Source organism: Otolemur garnettii, unplaced genomic scaffold, assembly GCF_000181295.1.
Source record: "Otolemur garnettii isolate 467f Iridium unplaced genomic scaffold, OtoGar3 scaffold00008, whole genome shotgun sequence".
NCBI lineage: Eukaryota > Metazoa > Chordata > Mammalia > Primates > Galagidae > Otolemur > Otolemur garnettii.
This window is the reverse complement of record NW_003852403.1, coordinates 17261025-17281588: the sequence shown is the minus strand read 5'-3', so window position 1 is coordinate 17281588 and position 20564 is coordinate 17261025. Positions and strand designations below refer to the sequence as shown.

At 40.0% G+C, this 20564-nt stretch overlaps 1 protein-coding gene across 3 annotated transcripts in view; it reads left to right on the top strand.

The window, feature by feature from the left end:
• Positions 1–20564, top strand: part of MYPN (myopalladin) — a 100808-nt gene that overhangs the window by 46917 nt on the left and 33327 nt on the right. For all 3 annotated transcript variants that reach the window (XM_003783618.1, XM_012801323.1, XM_003783617.1), the window contains 5 exons: positions 446–517; positions 7886–8027; positions 10085–10108; positions 13187–13303; positions 14075–14429. In XM_003783618.1, the coding sequence (XP_003783666.1) occupies positions 446–517; positions 7886–8027; positions 10085–10108; positions 13187–13303; positions 14075–14429 (710 nt within the window). The remainder of the gene's footprint in view (positions 1–445; positions 518–7885; positions 8028–10084; positions 10109–13186; positions 13304–14074; positions 14430–20564) is intronic.

The following is a 20564-nucleotide window of genomic DNA, read 5'->3' as shown; positions in this document are numbered from 1 at the left end:
AAAAAAAAAAAAAAAAAAATTTAGCTAACCCATTTAGTAACACAGAGAGGCCAAGTTTTAGTTCTAATCCTCTGGTTTTCAAACTAGTCTGTGTAGCGCATAGTTCCAGGCATTTTCTTTCTATGCATATAAAAGAATATATACATAGGTATATACAGGTTCTATGGAAACTCTTTGGGGGTTTGGGGTTCATTTCATAGCTCTATATGTGAGGGGGCAGGGTGAAGATAAAAGGGGCATATAGTCACCACAACCTAGAAAGAAATATAATCAATTCAGTCTAAAACTGAAGACTTGGAAAACATCAGCCTTTTGGTTTGGGATTAATTCTATACACCAAATTTGTTGTACCTCTCTGTGTATCTAATAATCTTAGTGGCAATTAATTTCTGTGTATCTAATAATCTTAGTGGCAATTAATTTATTGTTGATTCCTTTCTAACAGTGTCAGAGCCCTACCAATTATTTGCAAGGATTGGATGGAAAACCCATCATTGCAGCTCCCGTGTTTACAAAGGTAATCAAAATATTACTTCTTTTTGTCATGGCTTTGAAGATACTACAGCACCCAAACAAAGTTATAGGACCTAGGGTTTACTAATTTATTTCAGAATTTTGGTCTCCTATAAGTACAGTATAGGGTTGGGATGGGGATGGAGGGTTGTAGTTGGTACGATATCACTTCAAGTCCCAGATTTCTAATCAGAATTTTTGAAATGAGAGGAAGGAACTCAGGACACTGATCTCTATGGCCATTCTATGGCTAATGAACACAGGATCCACACCTAGAAATCAGGTGATAAGGTCTCTCTGGACTTCCAGAAGAATTGGGTCCCAGATATGTGTACCTATCTCTGGTGCTCCAGAAGGTGTTCTTAGGAAGTTTCACATAAGCCTTTCTCTAGGACAAAGAGCTTTCTTTTTCTATTACGTGGGGTCAACTGTTGTGGCGGCATCAAATTCTGAGTCTTTGTATTTAAAACTGGAAAATTGGCCAGGCATGGTGGCTCACGCCTGTAATCCCAGCACTCTTTGGAGGCCAAGGCGGGTGGATTGTCTGAGCTCGCAGATTCAAGAACAGCCTGAGCCAGAGCCAGACCTCGTCTCTAAAAAACTAGCTGGGCATTGTGGCGGGTGCCTGTTGTACCAGCTACTTGGGAGGCTGAGGCAAGAGAATCGCTTGACCCAAGAGTTTGAGGTTGCTGTGAGCTATGATGCTAAGGCATTCTACCAAGGGTGACAGAATGAGACTCTGTTTAAAAAAAACTGGAAAATTTAGTCAAGCATCTTCATTTACAAATAAAAAAAAAAGTGTGGATCAGAAGAAGGAAGACATTTAATCTATATTGCAGAACAAGTTAGGGCAGAATCAGTACTAAAACAAGTTCTCCCAATTCTCAATCTATTGTACTTTCCCTTACGTAACATAGTCTGTGTCATCCAAGATGTTAAGTTCAAAGGTGAAGAAATTGAATCACATAGGATTTTTTTTATTATGAAGAAAAATAGGTGGAATCTATGCTGCATTTACAGTTTGTTGTTTGTATGAACACAAAACTTGGGCCCAAAGAGGTTTTATTCTCTCAGAAATATGCTTTAATTTAGAGCAGTGGTTACCCATCATGGTTAATTTTGCCCCTAAAAGTCATCAGCAATGTCTGGAGACATTTTTGTTGTCACAACTGGGGAAAGGACATACCCCTGGCATCCAGGGATGCTGCTAAAGTCCCATGATGCATGAAATGACAGCCCCCCACAACAAAGAACTGTCGGCCCCAAATGTCAGGAGTACTGAAGCTGAGAAGTTGGTTTTGAGCAAAATAACAAAAATGATTTTTTTTTTCCAGAGAGTACTGATCCTTAAAAGAATAGCTAAATCCACAACTTCTACAAAGGAAGAGCTAAACCCACAACTTCCATAGCAGCATCCATTTCAAGAAAGTTCTTTTTTTTTTTTTTCTTGAGACAGAGTCTCATTTTGTTGCCTAAGATAGAATGCTGTAGCATCAACCTAGCTCACAGCAACCTCAAATTCCTGGATTCAAGTGATCCTTCTGCCTCAACCTCTCCAGTAACTGCGATTACAGGCTCCCACTGTAGCACCTGGCCAATTTTTTCTATTTTTGAGTAGAGGCAGGATCTTGCTCTTACTCAGGCTGGTCTTCAACTCCTGAGCTCCAGGGAACCTCCCACCTCAGTGCTCCAGAATGCTGGGGTTACAGGAGTGAGCCATGGTGCCTATCCTTCAAGGAAGTTCTGTTGTGTCAGCGCATCCAAGATGGTTTTCCATCCAGCAGGGAGTCTGGAATGAGCCTTGTTTACCCATATCCATGTCAGTTAGGCAAACACTCTATGTGAAACGAGATGGCCTTTGACTTTTCAGGTTCATTTCATATCCTAAAAAGTTTCGTTTTACTATTACTTTCAAAGACTTGAAGTAGGAAAGTAACATGTCACTCAGTGCATGTAAGACTTTGATAAGGAGTTGTAGGTGGGCCTGTGTGTGTGTGTGTGAACTACTTATTGTCTCTTATTGTCACTAGTATGTCACCTAGCCTTAAAACAGAAATTAAGAACCAAAGACGCAGTACTTTGTCACACTCACTGTCAGATGTTAGAGACAGTGCTGATTCTTCAAAAGCAGCTAAACCACCAAATAGTTCATGCCTCATCCCAATTAAAATTTCCCCCTTTTCTCTCTTCTTCAATGCCATTTGCCTAGCTAGACAAGTGACACCAGCGAAGTCCTTGTCTCCACCCAATGTCAAATCTTGCTGTGACTTTACCCAGAGCACAGCTCTGGTACATTTATCACAATGATGAAACTGTTTACCTTTCTGTCTCACCTTCAAATCTCTCTCTAGATAGCTGGGTAAGAGTCCATAAAGGTAATAATAGCTCTAAAGTTATTTTTATTATTTCAAAAAGTCCAGTAGGACTTTAACACTTAGTGTTTACATTTAATTTTCAAGGGCTGATTAGAGTATAAGACTTAGCTGCTTTTGTGGGGTGACTCTGATTACTTCCTCTTAATTAGATGCTCTGATTGACAGGTACATATGCCTTTGATAAATAAAAATGGGAAAATGAATTAACCATTAGCATATGTTGTTTGTTACATAAAATCTGTAAAAGCATTAGTGTCGTGGTGGGAACATAGTCCTTAGGACACTGACACAAATTCTGATGAGGCTTTTTCAGCCCTCTGGACGTTTGCTTTTGCCTCCATAAATGGGATCAGGACTGTTCAGAGACGTAGGGCACGAGGATAGGCTGATGGCTCAGATTCCAGAGAGACTTATCAGCAACAGTGTGCTCGCGTTAGTTTCCGTCAGTGAGGGCAGGATTGAGGTCATAGTCACCGACAGTGTCATTAGCAAATTTCTGAGTCAGAGCCACCAGTGTTGGTATCACGTGGCTGTGAGCTATGATAACAGATCATTTGCATGTTTGTTCAGATTATTCCTGCTCTATTTACTTATTTAGGGACTCCTAGTATTCCAGACTCCGTGACTCACTTTCTATACTGCCCAGCAAAGCATTTCTGCAAGAAGCCATATTTTTTTTTCTTTTGAAACAATGATTACAGAGCAGAGTTTTATTTAACTCTTTTCTCCTTTGGTGATAGGGAAGTACGTTAGTACTTACCTTCTTTTTTTTTTTTTTTTTTTTTTGAGACTGAGTCTTCCTCTGTCACCCTGGGTAGAGTACTGTGGCATCATACCTCATACCTCACAGCAACCTCAAATTCAAACTCTTGGACTCAAGCTAGTAGCTAGGACTACAAGCACCCACCACAGCTATTTTTTTTAGTAGAGACAAGGTCTTACTTTTGTTCAGGCTGGTCTCAAACTCCTGTACTCAAGTAATCCACATACCCCAGCATCCCAGAATACTAGGATTACAGGTGTGAGCCACCAGCACCCTTATCTCTTTTTCTAAAAAGGTTAAAATGAAAAGTAAGTTGCCTAGTGGAAGAGTTTGAGGGACAACTATGGGATTCCATCTATTAGTTCCTTGTTCTGTTCATAGGTGATAACTATGTTTTAAAATGTTCTTTAACTGTGACCAGTGGTAGACAATCCTCCATCCTCTATGCAGTATTAAAAATACTTTCATTCTGTTTATGCCGGGAAAACAGCACTCACACTGCTTGAGTGTGAAGGGAGGTAAATGATCAAATTAGAATCTTACTCTATCACTGCTCCCACTCCAACAGCAGCTGCTCTGGCGGGTTTTCAAGGCTGCAGCAGCCCTGGCTCCAGCTGCTTCAGCAGTAATTTGAAGAGTGCAAGGGGGCAGGGAAGTGAGAATTTGAAGAAGAGTTCTCTGTTATGTAACAGCAAAGGCAGGAGACCCTGAAATAACTGGACCAATAGTTGGGTCCAGATTTCTGAAGAGCTCATGGGCAACTCTCCTCAACCCTTCAACTAAAGACGTTCCTGACTCAACTATTGTACAAGGCACCTGTAACAATCCCGGGGCAAAAGGGCCTTTGATCAAATGGTTCTTTATCAGTGAAAACTTCACTCTGATCCAACTCTAGCTTAAAGCACTGTACCCATTCACTTGCAGCATCTCCCAAAGTGCAAAAATACCAACTGGATTTGTAAATGAGTACTATGACAAAATGCACCTTATAGCTGACATCAGGAAGATGATTTTTCTCAAGGATGTTCCTGTATTCTATTTGTGGATCTAAAACTACTAATCACAAATTATATCATTTCAACTCACATTTATGGCACCCTACACAGTGCGTGACAGAAAACAGGCCCATATTAGTATTTATTTTTCAATAAATAACTTCCATTTGAGCTAAGAAGGAGTTGTTATTTTCATCACTTTGTGGCTTCAGTGTCTCTAGGAGGAATGGGAAGGCCGATGTCCAATGGCCAGGGAAGGAAGACATGCTTCTCAAGTCTCTGTGTTGTCACCTCACCCTGTGAAGGACGCCTCCCCAGATGATCAGTATGGTGATGACACAATGATGATTTGCACTTTTAACATTATATACTCAGAAGGCTGTAGACCTTTGGTTATAGTGATTTTAGTCCAGATTCATAATTGCTAGTAAAGACTAACTTAATCTCTGCTAATTGGAAACGGTTTCATTTATCCTATTCCTCTTCGGTGGGGTTGATATATACACACCATGCCACTAGTAACAAACAGCCTAAGACCTGCTGCTGTGCATGGTGCCATCTACATTATGTTCTAATGGCGTAACTGGTGTGGATCCTGACATGTGGCAATGTGAAACTTTCTCATGAAACTTTGTAGAAAATCACTGTTTTTAGCAATAACAATGATCATAGTCTTTATAACTATGATTGTCAACAACTTTTCTAAGTGGCTTGGCACCTCCTTTCCTAAGTATTGATGTTGTGCCACACTGGTTCCGTCTCATGCCTCAGACATTATAGACCTATTCATATACCATAGTATCTCAAGTAACTTGGCCAGACTGTCATATAGAACACACAGGTCTTGGCCTTCAATGTCAAATGAATTATAACAACCAGTTAATGTTGGTCTAAATTATGAGCAACATATTCTCCCAAGGAAGTCCTTTTGCTGGCAGGACTTTGGTGTAATCTCTGCAGACTGAAAATTGGCTGATATCTCTGAGCTGAACTGCAAGCTGTGTAAGAGTGGATAGATTGACCTCATTCTACTTATATCCATTTTAAAAGTATCTCTATTTCACTCATTCAACCCCTTCTGCCATCATCACCTTTTCTTTTCTTTTGGTTTGGTTCTCTAATTTATTTGCCTCAAGAAGGAATAAAAACTCCATTATGCACGAATTCCAAGGATAAAAGTCTGGCTGCCAATAAAGTTGTAAATAGGCCCCAAAGCTTCCATTTAGTTACAGAGTTTGCTCAGAGGTCACCGTGGAACATTCACCAGTTTGCCAGGAGCACCCAAGATTCATTGATGCTTCCTGCTTTCCATTCTTGTCACCCGTAGATGTTGTCTTGGGTAGATAAGGAATAACCAGATTTTTTTTAAATCAAATAACTCTTTATTAATTCAGAAACCACTCTGCTAATTCAGTCCTGAACAGCAAACAAAACTGGGGCCCGGGAAAGAACAGAGCACTAACGTTGAACTACAGTGCCCCCTGGCTGTCATAGTCTCAATTTACACGCTCCTTTGAAGTAAAACTGTCTCATGCAAACGAAAGCCATGCGGTTGTCCCCACTCCTGAGGCAAAGGCTATAAAGATGATAAGACTAAGCACAAAATACTTTAAGTTATGAGAATGAATGACAAAAGCAAAAAAGCTACTGACTTTCTTCTCTGAAGCAAGAGCCCGCGTTTCCTAAATGCAGGTCCCAACCTTGTCATAATAGAAAGCCTTGCAGCATCTATTACTTATGAGTTTGTGGAGGAAGTTTAATCATAACTTTTCTATGTTTACAGTCTTTGGGCCAAAATAGAAAAAAAAAAACTATGCCCATTGTACACACCAAAGAAGCATTTCATAATCAACCACAGGAAAAAAGTGTGGTTTTAAGTTCACAAATCACAATGTGAAAGAAAAATGTGTGTTCCATTCTCCAGTAGCATCTAGTACAGTATACACTTGATATTTGACAACTCAAAGTAGTTTTTATAAATCTTTAATCATTGAAGTGTAGAAAAATAGTCAGTGATTTCTTCACAGAACTGTAGCATACATTACCAGGACCTAAAACTCTACATGTGACTATGATTTTATCAAGATTGCCATTGTTTATATGCCTCAACAGATCACGGAGGCTACACTCTAAAGGCCACACAAGGAAAACAAACAGCAAGATAAGAATCAATGTCCAGGACTGCAGAATGTAAACAAGGCAGAGCCAGGAAGACAGACAGACTCAGGAACTGGACCACAGAGCTGTTTCACGTCATGAAGAGTCTCATTCTTTTGTGGACTAACACATTACTCCAATGTTGAATATGTTTTGAAGATATTGCAAATTTGTTTTAATGATTATTATTTCTGAAAACTAAACTCAGTCCTTTAAGAAGAGAGTTATTGTATTAAAAAGTAACTGCTAAAAATGTTTTGCTTAATATTTAATAAATTTACTTAGCATTTTAACAGAAGCAAAGAAAAAAAGGTAGTAAGGAAATAGCTTTATATAGACTCCAATGATTGTCTCTTCAAAAGTAGACTCAGGCTCGGCTCCTGTGGCTCAAGCGGCTAAGGCACCAGCCACATACACCTGAGCTGGCAGGTTCAAAACCAGCCCGGACTTGCCAAACAATAATGACAACTACAACCAAAAAATAGCCAGGCGTTGTGGCAGGCGCCTGTAGTCCTAGCTACTTGGGAGGCTGAAGCAAGAGAATTGCTTGAGCCAGGAGTTGGAGGTTGCTGTGAGCTGTGATGCCATAGCACTCTACCCAGGGCAACAGCTTGAGGCTCTGTCTCAAAAAAAAAAAAAAAGTAGACTCAATGGGGCAGTACTTGTAGCTCAGTGGGTAGGGCGCCAGCCACATACACCAAGACTGGTGGTTCAAACCCGGCCTGGGCCAGCTAAAACAACAATGAAAACTGCAACAAAAAAAAATAGCCAGGCATTTTGGCGGGCTCCAGTAGTCCCAGATACTTAGGAGTCTAAGGCAAGAGAATTGCTTAAGCCCAAGAGTTTGAGATTGCTGTGAGCTGTGACACCACGGCACTCTACCCAGGGCGACAGCTTGAGACTGTCTCAAAAAAACCAAAAGTAGACTCAATGTACATCCACAGAATTGAAGCTGCTGGAGATATAGATTTGGAGAAAAATCCAAATATGGAGGAGATGATGTCTTCTTCTAAAATTCAACACTGGAGCTAGGTTCCAAAAATGTATATGTTTCGATTCTAACAATATTCTTCTTATTATAGATGCTACAAAATTTGTCAGCTTCTGAGGGTCAGCTGGTTGTCTTTGAATGCAGAGTAAAAGGAGCTCCATCTCCTAAAGTTGAGTGGTATAGAGAAGGGACTTTAATAGAAGATTCTCCAGATTTTAGGATTTTGCAAAAAAGTAAGTTGACACTTTAAAATTATTTTTCTGATTTTTTAAAATAAATTTATTGTTATATTTATTTTTATAACTTTTAAGCAACTAATTAAAATATAGTCAAAGGAATAAAATAAAAGCCACCTGTAATCATACTCCCCCAAACAAAACGCTGTTACTATTTTGGGGGATATTCTCAATGAATTTTTTTCATGCAATATTTTAGGTGAAAACATCATATTTTTTTCAGTTAACTGATTTTTTTACTCAACATTGCATGAACATCTTTCCCTGTTAATAAATGTAGAGTTTTCTTACCTTTAAAAATAAATCAATAATATCAATTTCGTATTTATTTAACCTCTTATTGTTGAACATTTACATTATTGACAGATTTTTGCTATTATAAACTATGCTTCACACATGTTGACCAGGCAAGTCTTTGTAAATATCAGCACCTTAGGATAAATTTCTAGTATTTGAATTCTACTGTAAATTCACGTTTTTTTTTTTAAGTTTTTAAAATATATTGCGAAAATGCCACCCCAAAAGGTTGAGCTAAATTTAGGATGATCACCCAATTAATCAGCCAAACTGAGACACTTCGTGGGAGTGAAAGAGAATGCGATTAATAATTAGGCAGGGATCCCAGGCATAAACTAGGTCTGTCCCAGTTCAACTGGGACACGTCTTACCCTGGCTGTATTCTGCTACAACCAGCAATATGTGGGAAAGCCTTTTGTCTCACAGCTTCACCAACAATGGATGGGCAACCAGCTTTTTAAATTTTTCACTAATTTTACAGGCCAAATATGGGAAGTCTTATTTTAACCTGCTCTTCACTAATTAAATCTGGGGTGAAACTTTTTCCCACATTTATTTAGGTCTTTAAATGTCCTTAATTTACATGGTGTTTTTTGTTCTTTCTTATTGTAAGAATTATTTATATATTCCAGTGGTTAATTCTTTTTTATCACATGTGCAATGCTTTCTCCTTAAGTCAGCCATAAAATACATAGCAACTTCTTTTCTTTTTTTAAAATAAGCTTTTATTAACTATGTAGAATAATCCATTATGGGATAACTTGGGGGGAAATTTTGCTAAGATGTTGATAGTCTCTCTCTGGACAGTGAATCTAGAGCCGATCTTTTTACTTCCTTTTGCATTTTTTCTTTCTTTCTTTCTTTTTTTTTTTCTATAAGGAACATGGACTACTTTTATTTTTTAATTTCTTTTTATTTATTTTTGAACTTACTGATAAAATTTCATAATTTATCACATATAACATGTTTTGAAATATGTATACATCGTGGAATGGCTAAACTGAGCTAATGAACCTAATGCATTACATCACATACTTACCATTTTTTGTGGTGAGTTATTTGCTTTTTGTTAATTTTTTTATCAGCAGTAGCAACGATACATTCTGAATTCCATTTAAACTGAGAGAGAAAAACAACTTCAGTAGTTTTATCAGTGCAAAAGATCGTAGCTCTTTTTTGATACTGAGTGCCTGTAATATTAATATTCAGCAAGATATTAATCATACTGCATTCAGTACCACAGTGAGCACTTTGGGGAATGCTAAAGAATTTTAAGATAAAGAACCTGCTGTCAAGGAAATTCTTATCTGTGCTGAGGGGCTTGATCTTGGTAATCTTAGAGCAGAAAGTATGTTCTACCTTTTACTAGGATATGAGAGCCCAAAGCCAAGAACGATCTCTTGGTCTTTGCAAACTTTCTTTTCAGGTAAGGCTGAATGAATACCAATAAAAGCAAGTCATTTCTGAATCTCAGCTGCCTGAGTGACTTTTCCTCATGTAAACTTCCCGTCACCCAGGTGGAACCCAGTGTGTTGCAAGATGAGGCAACATCATCTAGTTGCTCTTTCACTGCCCTCTGTAGTGCTCCTCAGACCCTGCTGAGCTCATTGATGCTGAGTCACTTTACTTCACATTGAAAGATTAGCCTTAACAAATGACTCCTGATGTGCAAGAGACGTGAAATCCTATAGGAAGCTTCTGATGAAAATGTGGCCTCTCAGTAAAATAAATGCTCAGAATCTTTTTTTTTCTTTTAGAACCTCGATCCATGGCAGAGCCAGGTAAAGATTATTTCAACTTTAAATATTAGTATGTGTGATTTGATGTATATATATATATATATATATATATATATGAAAACATATTGAAATTACACTGAGATCAAGAAAAAGCAAAAAATGAAGTTTTAGAAAGAAAGATTCACATGAACTCTATTACTATAGGAGAAGAGGGGAGCGTGTGCATATTTGGAATGTATGTTTCATACCTGAAATGAATGCAGTTAACTTTTGATTACTTGGGAGTATCTCTTAGGAATATTTTTCTCGTGTCCTTTCCTTCCCACTCAAGTCCTCTTCAGACAAGAGCAGAGCAGTTTCTATGATGCTAAATCAATTCCAATTCCTCAGCCTGGATGTTTTGAAACATATGCATTAAATTTAGAAATTTGCAGACTCAAATATCACAAAAAAAAGACTGTGATGTTATTAGATTTGTTTGGGAGGCTACTAAGAGACAGAGAAATGACAGTGGTGAAGCTCTTCCTGCTAGAATAGAAGTCACTAACGAACCAGAGACCAAACATTGGAATGCCCTTCCTGGGACTACCCTGAAAAATCAGATTGTATTATTAACCCTGCATGAGAAAGGCTATTTGGATTACAATTCTCTCTTCAGACAACTGAATGGAAAGGCATTCTAGAAGTATAGGGTGTCCTAAAGGTGGCCATGTATAGGAAAATTAACAAATTTATATTTTATATTTTATGTTTATATATTGACATGTAGAGAAATATTTCACAAATGTTTCATAAAATTTTGTAATGAATATTTTGTAAATAAAGGTACATTTAGCTACAGTATCCCATTTTCCCTACGTATGTATGTATGTAGACATTGAACACCCATGTTGCATAGCCCTACACTAGTAAAGACTAGAAATGGTCTTACTCTTATATTGCTTACAAAAGAGTAGTATCTTTGCCACTTTCACCCCAGGCAGGTTTTTTCACTGGAGTCGGTCATATATACAAAATAATTTCTGAGTCACCCAAAAGGGAACCCTGCCCAAAGCAAGTCCTACCATTCCCAGTTCCATGATCTAAAATTCCACAGCTAGAAAGTTCTTTCTTCCACTTTCTATAATGCAAATACTTTTTGGAGACAGAAAATTTTATCTGAAGTAGGTGTGGTGTAATGTGAATGAATGTATTACATCATTTTCTGAGAGCAGGTTGCTGAAACATGAGAGTATGAATAAGGGGAACAGAGAGAAGGATGCACAGACCAAGGGCTCAGAACAAGGTCAGAGAAGCACCAAAACTTTGCCTCTACACCATTTAGGATTCTCTAGTTAGCAGGAAAAGAAGAACTAACTAAAAGTGGCTTAAGCAATAAGATTAATATATCTTCTCATGTGGCAATACTCCCTAAGAAACAGCAGTCCTGAGATTGGTTACTTTAGCAACTCAGAGAGCAACAGAAGCCACACCGTTTTTCCAGTTTTTTTCCCATTCTGTCATCTTAGGCTAGTTGTACTCACGACAGCTCCCACAGTTCTGAGTATCACATGCAGGTGACAAGATCCAGAGGCAAAAATAGAGAATAACACTATTTTCCATCTCCTTTAAAGAGCAAGAAAAACTTCCCCAAAAACTCACCAGTAGAATTCCCTAATATCACATTGATGAGAATTGTGGGTCACATGCCGCCACTTCCCGTGAACAGAGTTAGCCTGACTGGCTTAGACCAATCGTGCTCCACCACCTGAGGCAGATAGGGATGAGCTTTCTTTGAAGCTTATGACAATTCCAAGGAGGGCAGACAAACCCAGGGTTCTATCAAGAAGGAGGATGAAGAGTTATTGAGTAGGTACCTGTCTTACTCTGTTTCGTGCTTCTATAAAGAACACGTGAGACTGGGTAATTTTATAAAAAACAGAAATTCATTTCTTACAGTTCTACAGGCTAGGAAGTCCAAGATCAAGGGGCCCATATCTGGTGAGGGCCTTCGTGCTGTGTCATCCTGTGACGGAAGACAGAAGGGCCAGAGAGTGCATGCGAGAGAGAGCGGAGAGCAAGAGGGGGCCAAACTCACTCTTATGACAAACCCACTCCGGTCATATTGACATTAATCCATTTATTAAGGCAGAGGCCTTCTGACCTGAACACTTCCCTTTAGGCTTCACATCCCAACGCTGTTGCATTGGGAATTGTCTCCAACGCACAGCAGTTCAAACCATAGTAGCACTCAGTTCTGTCTGCCAAGGTCTCCTGGGCAGGTTTTCAAGAGGTGGTTCAGTTAATTCAATTCAGTTACGAAGCACTGAGATCCCAAGTTTCTCCTAATACAAGTATGTTTCAATAATTTTGTTTTCAGTGTTCTGTCAACTAAATGATAATTGGAGGTTTATGCTATTATCTTACATCTCCTCCTAATTAACTTTAATAATTTGGGGCTATATATAATCGTATAGTTTTATCTGGGAATTATCTCTGCAGTTATTCACAGAGGTTCGTACTGTGCACTGGGATAATCTATAAGAATTACAAAAGTGGAAAAGCCTCTCACTCTTCTTCCACCCAGAATTTCAAATTACTTTGTCAGCTAATTACAACTACTCAGTCAAAATCCTTATTTGATGTCTAATTTAAAATTGTGTCCTTTTTTTTTTTTTTAAATGACTCATTACAAGAGTTCCCCACGGAAATAGTGAGAGACCTGGGTTTAGAAAAGGTTTTATTAGTCCCTTCATTTCACGTAAACTTCCTTTCCTTTTGACTCCTAATTTATTTTGGTGGTGTTTTAAATTATCATTACTCAGTTCTATTTTTGCCATCTGAACTGACGACATAAAAATAGAAGATACTCTGAGAATTCATAATATGTAATATCTTATTATAAAATCCCGTTGTCAGTACTTAGTTTGTCTGCATGGATATGCTGATTCTATATGCTTTGACTTACTTAGTCTGCTAATCAGCCAATTCAATCAAATAACTGTTTAGATTAATGATGTTCAAAGAATTGATGTAGTCATCTTCTATTGACTTTAGTAGAAGCATCATCGGATATCAGCAAATGCCATAATTTTCTTTTCTTGACTAAGTCAATAACCATTCTGTTTTCCTGGCATACAGAGGAGATTTGCACTTTGGTTATTGCTGAGGTGTTTGCAGAAGACTCTGGGTGCTTCACATGTACTGCAAGCAACAAATATGGCACAGTGTCGAGCATTGCGAGGCTGGACGTGAGAGGTAAGGGCTCTTTAAATGCCGGAGCAGTGGCTCAAGTGCCTAAGGCGCCAGCCACATACACCTAAGGTGGGGGGTTCGAATCCCCAGCCCGGGCCCGCCAAACAACAGTGAAGGCTGCAACCAAAAAAAATAGCCAGGCATTATGGTGGGCGCCTGTGGTCCCAGGTACTTGGGAGGCTGAGACAGTAGACTCGCTTGAGCCTAGGAGTTGGAGGTTGCTGTGAGCTGTGATGCCATAGCACTCTACCCTGGGGGACGGCTTGAGACATTGTCTCAATAAATAAATAAATAAATAAATAAATGCCAGAACAGTTTAGCCTGTGACTTTGAATGGGAGTATGCAGAGGTTATGTTGCCCTTCCTTACTGCTTTTCATATGAAGCTAGTTGGAGCTCCTAAAAATATTTGAATTATTGAGGAAAGTGTCCTTGAATAACAGCCAATTTTTAATTTCTTATTTCACTTGGAGCCACCGCCTCCACTACCTCAGTTATCCTGCTTAATATCATTATACTTCCTAAGAAAACATCTCAGTTTTATATAAACTTCTAAAAATCTTTTCAAAAGAATAGATTTTTGATTTAGTTTTTTTTTCCTGCATCCTCACCATTTTTTAATAACCCATATGATAATCTGGGTTAGATAAGCATTTTCATGTACCCACCTGGTTTGAATATTTTCCCATGTGTATACATGTCCCGACCTGGGGGTCACCATCCTATCTCACTCTTGTTAGGTAAGACTAACAGGTCCTGTGATTGTCCTTGGCAGGAAATGAAGATGTGAGCAGTAACGGGTCTCTCTACTCAGCCAGCTCCACCACCAACCTGGCTGTTATTGATCAACAGCCACCCCAACCCAACCCAGAGCCCCGCAAACCCAAACTCGAGGGGGTTCTGGTGAACCACAATGAGCCCCGCTCCAGCTCCAGGGCTGGACTTCGTGTGCACTTCAACCTGCCTGAAGATGACAAAGGAAGTGAAGCATCCTGGGACAGTGGAATGGCAACTACCAACCAGATCAGGCCCAATTCTTTCCAGGAGAGGTTTCACGAACCAGCAGCAAAAGTCTCGGAGCCTTCTTCACCCGTCAAAGAGCCCCCTCCAGTTCTGGCCAAGCCCAAACTGTAAGTAAAAATTAGGATGGACACACAAGAGCACCTGTGAATTTCTCTTGAGTCTGACCTTAAAAATGATGGAACTGGACTGGGTTGTACCTCAGTGAGTAGGGTGCCAGCCACATACACCAAGGCTGGTGGGTTCAAATCCAGCCCAGACCAAACAACAATGCCAAACAACAATGACAACTACAATCAAAAAAATAGCCAGGCATTGTGGCAGGCGCCTGTAGGCCCGGCTACTTGGGAGGCTGAGGCAAGATAATCACTTAAGCCCTGGAGTTGGAGGATGCTGTGACCTGTGACACCATGGCACTCTACCAAGGGCGACATAGTGACACTCTGTCTCAAAAAAAGAAAAGATGGAACTTAAAAAGGAATTACCAAACAAGAAAATACACATTACGTTCTTTATAAAATATGCACTCATACATCAGTGTAAGTGTATCATCACTGTCATCCTTATTTTTTTTGTTGTTGTCGTTGCAGTTTGGCCAGGGGCTGGTTCCAACCCACCATCCTCGGTATATGTGGCCAGTGCCCTACCCACTGAGTTACAGGTGCCACCCGTCATCCTTATTATTAATATTCTACCTCCAAGAAATGTTGTCCCTAAACTACTTCAGAAACGTTTGTCTAACATTCGATGCCTTAAGATAAAGCACTTCCCTGCTCTTTGATTTTTTTTTTTCTTTTTGAGATAGAATCTCACTCTGGTGCCCTGACTAGAGTGTCATGGTGTCATAGCTCATAGCAACCTCAAGTTCTTGGGCCCAAGCAATCCTCTTGCCTCTGTTTTTCTGTTTTTAGTAGAGACAGGGTCTCACTCTTGCTGGAGCTGGTCTCAAACTCATGAGCTCAAGCGATCCACCCGTCTCGGCCTCCCAGAGTGCTAGGATTACAGGTGTGAGCCACCACAATCGGCCTCATTTCTCTGCTCTTCTTCTAAAGCCCTTTCTTATGTCTAATAGTCTTTATAGTCTGTAATTTTACCACTATATTTACCATTTCTACTTCAACTTAAGCTTTTGTAGTCATTATGGAAAAGCATAATTTTTAGCTATTGCTGGATACACAGTAGTAACCATAGTAGGTTTTGTATAAATGTAATAGGATGAACGAAGTCAGGATTTTCTGACTTGACTCAGGAGCCTGCTGTGGTTGTTGCCCTAACTCTCGAAAGAGCCTCTGTCAGAGCAGTGTTTAATGTTCATCCACAGTAAAGCACATACGGAGCGCGATCCTACTATGTTCTGTTTAATTCAAACATTTAAATGATAAAAATTATATTTATAATTACATAAGCCTTTAAATATCAACATCAAAGTATACAGAAACGGTACTTCCATCACGAGTTGTTCATGGCCATGAGATATTCGTTGGTAGCAGTTTGTGTTGTTTAATTTATATTCTTCTCACCACCACAAAAAGTAAAATTCTGGACATAAAATTCAATGGTATGAAACATATTCTAAGGGAGTCACATGTAGAAATGTCTCAGTCCCCTCAAAGTTCTGCCAATCATAGGAAACAGGAATTCATTTAGAGTAAAAAGAGAGGAAGAAGTTATTGCAGGGATATAGGTGGGAATGGGAGATAAAACACAGCCACGCCCTGTACGACACCTACAGAGTTGGGAGCTGGGCCTCCTCACCTGTCCCTCTGGGACCACAGGCTGTCTGATGGAGCTCGTGTGCCTGGCTCGTCCTCTGTCTGCGTGGGCCTTTCTTGTTTCCTCTTTACACACCTTCTCCACTCCTCTCTTTGAAGACACATCAATTCATAAGTGGCTATGTCCCCATTCTACATCATGATCAGTGTCAAATATCACAGCTAACCAAAATGTTCTCAGCATTTGAATTGGAATTGGATTCCAAATTCCAATTAATCAGGTGACCTCCCCATCCACCACCTTCCCCAGCTGCAGAGAGGATTCGTGTTTGAAAGGAAGAAGAGTCACGTGGATCAAATCAGGAACTGTGGGTGGGGAAAGTTCCCAGAGAACAGAGTTGTGGGAAACAGCCCCAAACAACCTCCTTGGTAAAAGGTGAGAGATTTATATAATCTGAGGAGAAACCAGAGTATTGTCTCCGTTGGAACTGCCTCCTTTGCAGGGCTTTCTCTTACCCATGGGCTGTTTTAAGAGCTATTAGGTTATGTCAGTTAGGATTAAGTTGAGCTTTATATTATAGAAAACTCCAACTAACAGGGGTAAACACTTGAGAATTCATTTTTTTTCACATTGAAGGAATAGACAGGGAGTCTGGGGCTGTTATGGTGGTTTCGTGGTCATTGAGGACCCAGTCTCCTTCCATCTTAGCTTTCCTCTCTGCCATTGCAAACACTGGCTTCTTCCCTAGGCTCCCTCATGGGCCAACACGGCTGATGGTAGTCTAATCATCACATCTGTATTCCAGACAGCAGGAAGGGCAAATGGGCAGAAGTTACACTCTCGATGTCAGCATTCCTTTTTTACTCTGTTGCCCCAGGCTAGAGTGCCTTGCATCAGCCTAGCTCACAGCAACCTCAAACTCCTGGGTCCAAGCAATCCTCCTACCTCAGCCTCCTGAATATCAGCCACCCATCAGAAGCCCAGCTAGTTTCTCTATTTTTTTAGTAGAGACAGGTTCTCAGTCTTGGTTAGGCTGGTTGGGAACTCCTGAGCTCAAGAGATCCTCCCACCTTGGCCTCGCAAAGTGCTAGAATTACAGGCGTGAGTGCCTGGTCAGTCACAGTCCCTTTTAAAGAGCCTTCTGAGAGGTCTCACTCAAAATATTCTGCTTGTATCTCTTTGGCCAGAACTGAATCACAAAAGAGGCTGAGAAAATGCTATCATGTTGCCACCGTGAATAAAATCAGGTTCTTTTACAAAGGGGAGAGCTAAGTAGACAAATGGGTCTGTCATGTGAGATTTCCAATTAATACAGAAACTCTTCCTTCTGGATTATGTAGTGACACTCTCTAAAAATCCAGTCCTCTCCACTATATAATTCTTTAATATTCTTTGCCTTCCTTAAGTGTTTTTTTTTTCTTTTGAGACAGAGTCTCACTTTGTCACCCTTGGTAGAGTGCTGTGGTGTCATAACTCACAGCAACCTGAAACTCTTGGGCTCAAGTGATTCTGTTGCCTCAGCCTCCCAAGTAGCTGGGACAGCAGGTGCCTGCCACAACACCCAGCTATTTTTTTAAGACATGAGGTCTGGCTCTGGCTCTGGCTCAGGCTGGTCTTGAACCTGTGAGCTCAGGCAATCCACTTACCTCAGCCTCCCAGAGTGCTAGCGATTATGGGCATGAGCAACTGCGCCCAGCCAAGAATCTGTTAGATTTTGTAAGAAACTACCGGCCCCTTAAGTTTTCTCCAAATTGTAAATATATGCTTATATAGTATGGGTACATGTATGTGTATGCTCACGTGTGCACGCACACACTCTTTGTGAAGCCACATCCAACAATCTTTACTTACTAGTTTTAACCTCATTGATATAAAATTCACAGATTTTTTGCATTAAAAATATTGACCCAACCTTCTTAAGGATACAATTTTCTGCTTATTCCTTCAATTTGCCATGCATATGGAAAATAGAGATCATGTAAACCCTAAAATTGCAACAGAAAGGAAACTGTCCTTTTTAAACATTATATCATCAAAGCCTAGATAATTTGACTTTGAAATTTTTAGCTTGAACATCAAACTGTCTACCACAGTGATTCTTCATCCTGTCTGCACTCTAGAGTAAAATGTAGCACTTTTTAAAAATATTTATGTCCTCCATCTCAATTGAATCAGAATCTCTTCACAGATTATTTTAATATGCATCCAGTTTGAAAAATCACTGTCTGGAGTTAGAGAAATACTTGAATTGCAAGCTTTCCCATTCCCTACCTGCACACCCAGGCAAAAACAATAATGAACCTTTAAAAGTGAACAAAGTATTAGATAAAAACCAGGATATACTGGGAAAGCTTGTGCTTTGGAGATGAATGTTTTTTAGGGCAGTGGGTCTTAGTCATGGATGTATGTGAGAATCACCTATGGTCTTGTGGTAAGCTGACCAGCAACGTCAGCACCACTTGAGAGCATGATAGGAATGCAGATTCTTAGGCCCCAACCCTAGACCTAATGAATCAAAAGGCTGGAGGTGGGCCCAGAAATCTATTTTTGAATAAGCCTTCCAGAGGAATCTGGGGATCAATGAAGTTTGAGAACAGTTGAACCACATTTGAAAAGATAATAACTATGGATCCTTTTTGTTACCCAGACAAAGAGGGTCCCTGCACCTGTCACTGTCCAGCCAATATGCAGAGACAGAGATAGGTCCACCAATCTGTATTATCAGAAGGCCAGCAATTCTGGAGAACAGTGAGAGCAGCCTCTACAAGACTGTTCTGTTCTTCCATTTCCAAAAGTTCAAAAGCAAAAACCATGTTAACACTTATCTTAAACAACAATAATAAACTTTTAAACAACAGTAATCGGCATAATTCATGACCCATAATAAACAATAATGGGCATACCATGACCTGAAACAACATTTCTTTCTTTTTTTTTTTTTTTTGAGACAGACCCTCAAGCTGTTGCCCTGAGTAGAGTGCTGTGACATCACAGGTCACAGCAACCTGCAACCCCTGGCTTAAGCAATTCTCTTGCCTCAGCCTCCCAAGTAGCTGGGACTTAGGTGCCTGCTACAACGTCTGGCTATTTTCTGGTTGTAGTTGTCATTGTTGTTTGGCAGGCCCGGGTTAGTTTCGAACCCACCAGCTCTGGTGTATGTGGCTGGTGCCCTAGCCACTTGAGCTACAGGCGCCAAGCCTGAAACAACATTTCTAATTCAAAAGTTTATGCCCTAAATCAATTGCCCTAAACTATTCAGGATATACACTTTTAAGTTATAGCTGAATTTACAAAACAACAAGGGTGGAAGACATGAGGGAGAGGTCACACAGGACCTAAACCGGCCAGACCAGCTCCGGCCTAATCTGACTGGCTCCATCGTTTTCTTAGTACCCATGCTCTCACTCTCCCAGGCTAATTAACTTTCTGGGCAGTGGTGCCTAAATCAGTGAGGTTTGTCTCCAGGTAGTTCTAGTGTGCAGCCAGCACAGTGCCCACTGCTAAAACCACAGCATATTTACTCAGAACTAGTTCTCTTCATCAGTGATATGCTGGAAAATGTTTTACAACTGACAGGGAGAAGAAAGCTCTGATTTTTTGCATTTGCTAATTTCCTCCCATCATGGGGAACTTCATACTACCAAAAGAAAGTCACTGGATGGGTAGTTAGGATGAGATGCACACTGTTTCTCAGAGTCAGTGAGAGCCGGCTGCAGTTCACACTGCCCAAAATTGTCACTGCCAAAACTGCTTTCAAAAGTACTTAATATAGGCCAGCAGGCTCAAGCCTGTAATCCTAGCACTCTGGGAGGCCAAGCCAGGTGGATTGCTTGAGTTCACAGGTTTGAGACCAGCCTGAGCAAGAGCGAGACCCCTGTCTCTACTGAAAATAGAAAAACTGACACAAGAGGATCACTTGAGCCCAGGAGTTGGAGGTTGCTGTGAGGTATAATGGCACTCTATTCAGGGTGACAGAGTGAGACTCTGTCTCAAAAAAAGAAAAATCAAGATTTGGAGATCCTCTGGTCTAGCTGTGCTGCTGTTGATATTGACTTTCCTGATGGTCTGAAAATACAGAACCTTTTCAATTTTAATAGATCTCACACTCAGAATATTACCTTCAGTGTCCCAGAAGCAACACACATATTTCCAAAGAACACAAGAGCAGTGGCCTGGAAGAACTGTGATCGCTAGGGTAGGTCTTCCCATGGTTACTCATTGGAGAGTGGATTCTACTAAACAGCAAAGTTTGGCAGCCTTGATGACTTTGGATGTATGATTCTAAGATATTTTGTTGCAGTTGCTTTCTTTAAAAATAATTAACTGTTTTGTGAAGAGAAAATAAATAGACTATGGTAATTAAGGCAACTTGTGTGATACCTCTGTGACTCAGGTTCCTATAAATGGAGAAACTTCTCCCAGTTTGATCTTCTTTCTCCTTTTAGAAACCAGAAAATCATAAGTCAATGTTTAGAATCACCATGACAACATAAACTTATTCAAATCAGGATGTTTTAGTTTTTTGGTTTTTT